The sequence below is a fragment of the Pygoscelis adeliae genome, unplaced genomic scaffold (assembly GCF_000699105.1).
Source record: "Pygoscelis adeliae isolate BGI_AS28 unplaced genomic scaffold, ASM69910v1 Scaffold179, whole genome shotgun sequence".
Taxonomy (NCBI): Eukaryota; Metazoa; Chordata; class Aves; order Sphenisciformes; family Spheniscidae; genus Pygoscelis; species Pygoscelis adeliae.
The window spans coordinates 2,556,999-2,561,620 of NW_008825612.1; the positions used below are offsets into that span (position 1 = coordinate 2,556,999).

The window sequence follows — 4,622 nt, forward strand, 5'->3', positions numbered from 1 at the left end:
GAAGGAGGGTCGGTGAGAAACGAGGATGCTTGACGCGTGCGGCCAGGATGAGTGGCTTCGTCGGCTGTTTGGCTTCTGTTCCAGTTTGTTCTCGCGTCTTCATGCAGATTCCAGTTTTGCGGTAGCGCTGAAAGTGTCTACGATGTAGTAAACATGAATATTAATGTTTGGATTAAACCCTGAGAACTGTGCCCTGAAAGGCATAAGGGAGCAGCACCACGCGGTTGCTGTCCGTGGCTTTGCACCACTTTTCTGTAAGGTGCTGCTTTTGACACCTGTGGGTACAAAGGTTCAATAAAATGCTTTCAGACAGGGATTTTTGACTCTTGCACATGTTGATCTTTCTAATTTGACTGTAATTCTGCCTACTTCTGGGCAAAGATCTTTAAAAATCGTAGGTTTTGTATGCTTAATAGAGACTTTTGATCAGAAAAGCCACAAATTTCTGAATATCCCCCCCTCAGCTCAGCCAGCAGTGGTGATTTGGGGCTGCTGTGCTGGGTGTGGGTGGTTGAGGTGAAAGCGGGGAGCTCTTCTTGCATCTGACCGGTCGGGGGAAGAAGCTGATCTGAAAGAAGATGGGATAAGGGACACTATAAGCCTATCCCACGTGGGAAATGAAACTGGATGTTGGGCTGAGAAAGGGAGATAGAACTGCATTGAATGAAAGTGGATCAGGAATGTCTGACTGTGGGGAATGGTGGAGTAAGGATTTGGGCTTGAGACCATGATTTGGCAGGGGATGGAGGTATGGGTGAAGGTTGGCATTAGGAAGGGCTTGAGAGAAAAGTAGGGCAAACTTGCTGAGACATCTCTGTTTTCTGCTTTCAGTAGAAGCTTACTGCAAAAGTGCTAGTCCATATAATGGAGAAGAGAATGTAAAAGCATCCACAAGTAATAAAACTAAGAAATACTAGATTTAAATCTGTGTGAGCAATCTTCTGTAAGTCTTTGGATATGCAGCCCAAAGGTTTATAGTAACTCCATCAGGTAGTTATAAGAAAAATACAAAAAAGCTTGGTGTGTGGACTTCGCAAAGATCACGGAAAGACTCAGGGCAGAGAAACAAGGTAAATCTTGACTAATACAAAGAGAATTGAAGCTTTGTCCTGAGGGATCTATGTGCAACACACATCAAGATGTGAGAGGTCTCAGGTAGACATAGTGTTATTTGAATGTAGCCTTTAGTCTTATTGGAAGCCTGGAAACCTTTTAACTAGTCTCTAAAAGCTCCCATATAAAGAGCAATGTAGTCATTTTCTGATGTAGTTGTTTCAACATGTGAGAAGAATCAGGCAGAATTTTGTCAACATAAGCTCCTTTGCTCTGCGAAAAGGTGAGCTGTGTTTTGCCCCCCCTCCCTGCCCTGTCTCCCAGCCTCAGTGCTTGTAATTAACTAAAATATGTAGCTGAAATGGTAGCATTTAAGTGGCATTTTGCTGATAGTTCAGCCATGTACGTGTGGGATGGTGGTGCCACAGTGCTGATCCTAACTGTTCAGGTAGGAAAACAGAAGGGACGAACACTAGAAAAGATGTTTCTTTAAATATGTTTCCCCCTTTTCTCTTCCTCCTCCCCATATTCTGCACATAATGTGGTCTGCCTAGGTAAGTAACGTGTGGATCCCATGGGGAAAAAAACCTTGATTTTTCTTTAAAGCTGTTATTAGAGCTGTCACTCTTGCAGTCATTATGTTGTGTTACCACTTCTACAACATTATTATGGATGTCGAAGTTTTTGGAGATAAAAATACTTACCAGAAAGCAGACTGATCTCATATGTTTCTTTCTCTTGTGCTGTAAACTATAATTACGAAGAAAGGCCTTAATATAGGTAAGACTGGTTCCATTTCAGTGATTCAATTCTATAGGGTGAATTCACTTCTGGATTTTGTCATTGGCAGGTGCTGGATTGCTTCCCATCTTCTAAATATCTGTGTGGTCAGGAGACAAGGGTTACTGGGTGCTGGATGACTTTCCTTATGTGTTGTGTTTCATTAGCTGAACAGCAGTCACTCGAAGTGGTGTGCTTTACACAGGCAGCGTAATGTTACCAAGTTGGGGAGGATCCTTTTACGTATGAAAGCCTGCGTATCTGAAAGCCCACTCTTAAAACTGGGAATAATGGTGTGATTCTATAGGGATGTGGGAAGGATGTTCTGCTTTAAACCTCCCCACCCCAGATTTTTTTCATGAATGAAGTGACATGGCAACCTTGTGCTATAGGAGCTATAAAATGCTGGGAGAAAAAACCTAAACAGAGCTACAAAAGCACTTCTTGGATTATTTGCAGTACTACTCTGTTCAACCTCTCATTTGTCATGCCTTGTAACACAGTAGTTAATGGTTAGTAATAGTATAATCTGCTTTTATTTTTTAATTTGGCATGGTTAATTTTTAAACTTATTTCCAGTAACAACAGGACACTTATTCTAGAGCAAGCTGATGGTTTGATAGTTGTTCTACAACAGCATTTGAGCTAGGTTTTCCGTTATGTTAACTCCCAGTAGCTCAGCGCTTGCTTACTATCAGCACCGAGGAATCAGTGGAAAACTTTCCTTATCTCAACTAATTATTCTGTCCACAGAACAAGATCCTGAATAACTGCAGTGAAGCTGCCCAAGACAGGTTGGGAACAGGGAAACTAAGTGGTAGGAGGAAGCGGATTTGTTTTCAGTAGCAAGAGGAGATGAGTGTGGTAAGCAGGGTTGAAAGTATGTCCATGTGTTCTTTTGTTCATGTAGTGTTTGTCTACACAGGTTTTCTGCCAAATAAAATGTAATAGGAGAGATGAACCCCCATGTTTCTTGTGGTTAATTCAATGAATTGGTAACATTGGTATAGATTGTAGGAAATGAGTGTGAATAAGCTTTACAGTCAGCAGCCATTTGCTATAATGATTAATACAGTGATTATTCCTACAACTTCAGCAACACCTCTTTCCACCTCCCAAGTTCATAACCTTAGAATACATCTCTGCTGTGGAAAGTGACTGTTGTTGCTGTTGTTGTTACTATTTTTTTTAAAAGCAAACCAAAAAACCCAAACAACCCAAACCCACCAAAGCTTGGGTTTAGGAGGGGTTTTTCTTTGACTAAAATATGGTCAGCTTACAAAAAGACAAATAATACTCACTGCCAGTCCCACAGACTCAAGCTGAGCTCTGATAGTCTGTCTTGAGTGCTCTCTGCTCTCGTCAGAAGGGTGGAAGGTTTTGGTGCTGATCTCTTCATGGGATTTATGTCATTAAGACTCTCAAAGTAGAAATTTGAAACACAGTATGGTGTGGAGAGAACCAGGAACTGATTACTGAAGTAAGCAGGAAGTACTTTTGCTGAATTAAACGCGTGGGTAAGTTTCAGTGGGCTGAAAAATGCCATTCTGGCCTTTTTCAGAATAGAACTGGCTTTAAGTCTCAGGAACTGCATTTGACTCTGCTATTTGAATTATACCATGAAATCTTTCTTGGTTGGCTAGACATTGTTGGAATACTCTTCTGTACAAACTTAAGAAATAGAAGGAAGAGCTGCTGTCAGCAGTGCTCTGAGTACTTGAGTCAGATTTTCACCAAGACTAATATTCGCTGAGACTAATCTTGAAGAACGCATACAAGTGTTAGGCAATGATACATTCTGGAAAGTGCTCTGATATTAGTGATCATTCATCCTTAAATCATGCTCTAGAATTAAATGGCTGACTTTCATCCATCTGTTGTACTTGATGATTTTGGATATATGTCTGGAAAGCTAAGCCCTTTCCCAGTTCCCAGGTATATCATGGAGTGGGGATGATTGCAAACCAGGGGGAACAGGCATATAAGCAGAGGGGTAAAAGGCGTAAGATGTTGTTATTTTTACTACAGGTTAAAAAAGCAAGCCTGGGCAGGAACTATGAGTACATGGGAAATTCACACGTGAGCTCACACCTTGGGAACTCTGTGTACTGTATTCTGGCCAATGCAGGAATTAACCTGCATCAGATACAAGACACAGTGGATGAACACCCATTTGGTTTGTTATGATTAGCTGTCTTTGTTCAGAGAATTTTCTTCTGTCGACAATTACTTAGGAACATTTTTGAGGTAGAACATTATTGGGAAAGGGTTGCTTAGGCTTTTGTTTGGATTTGCAATACAGTAACTGTTTCCTGTAATTTCCAAGAGTTCTCTTCTCCCTTTTCCTCTGAAGCTCTTTTTTGATGAGGTTAGTGGAAACGTTATGTGTGGATGGCTTGCAGAAATGCAATCAGATTTCTTTCATCAGGTAGATAATCAGTATTTATTCAGATTAGCCTTGGAACAAAGTTCAAGTGGCAACAGAACAGCTATGAACGATTTCACAACTGCATGTGACCAAAAAATAAAGAAGTCAGGATTTTGTAATAGCCAAAAAAATTGAGCATATTTCTTAAAAACAGTATCAGATTATACCCCTGCAGTGGCTTAAATGCTTATCCTAGCATTGGCAATGTGTGAACTACTGTCTTGATTCTTTTGATAGAAAATGAACTGCGTGGCAAGGTTGTCTGGGTGACAGGAGCTTCAAGTGGAATTGGAGAAGAATTGGCTTACCAGCTATCAAAGATAGGAGCCTTGCTTGCCATCTCAGCAAGAAGAGAGGATGA

The 4,622-nt window shown here is 41.0% G+C and overlaps 1 protein-coding gene across 1 annotated transcript in view; it reads left to right on the forward strand.

Moving 5' to 3' along the window:
- Positions 1-25: 25 nt before the first annotated feature.
- Positions 26-4,622, forward strand: part of DHRS7 (dehydrogenase/reductase (SDR family) member 7) — a 20,667-nt gene continuing 16,070 nt past the window's right edge. Inside the window, exons 1-3 of the mRNA XM_009332758.1 lie at positions 26-121; positions 3,862-4,009; positions 4,499-4,618. Of these exons, the coding sequence (XP_009331033.1) occupies positions 26-121; positions 3,862-4,009; positions 4,499-4,618 (364 nt within the window). The remainder of the gene's footprint in view (positions 122-3,861; positions 4,010-4,498; positions 4,619-4,622) is intronic.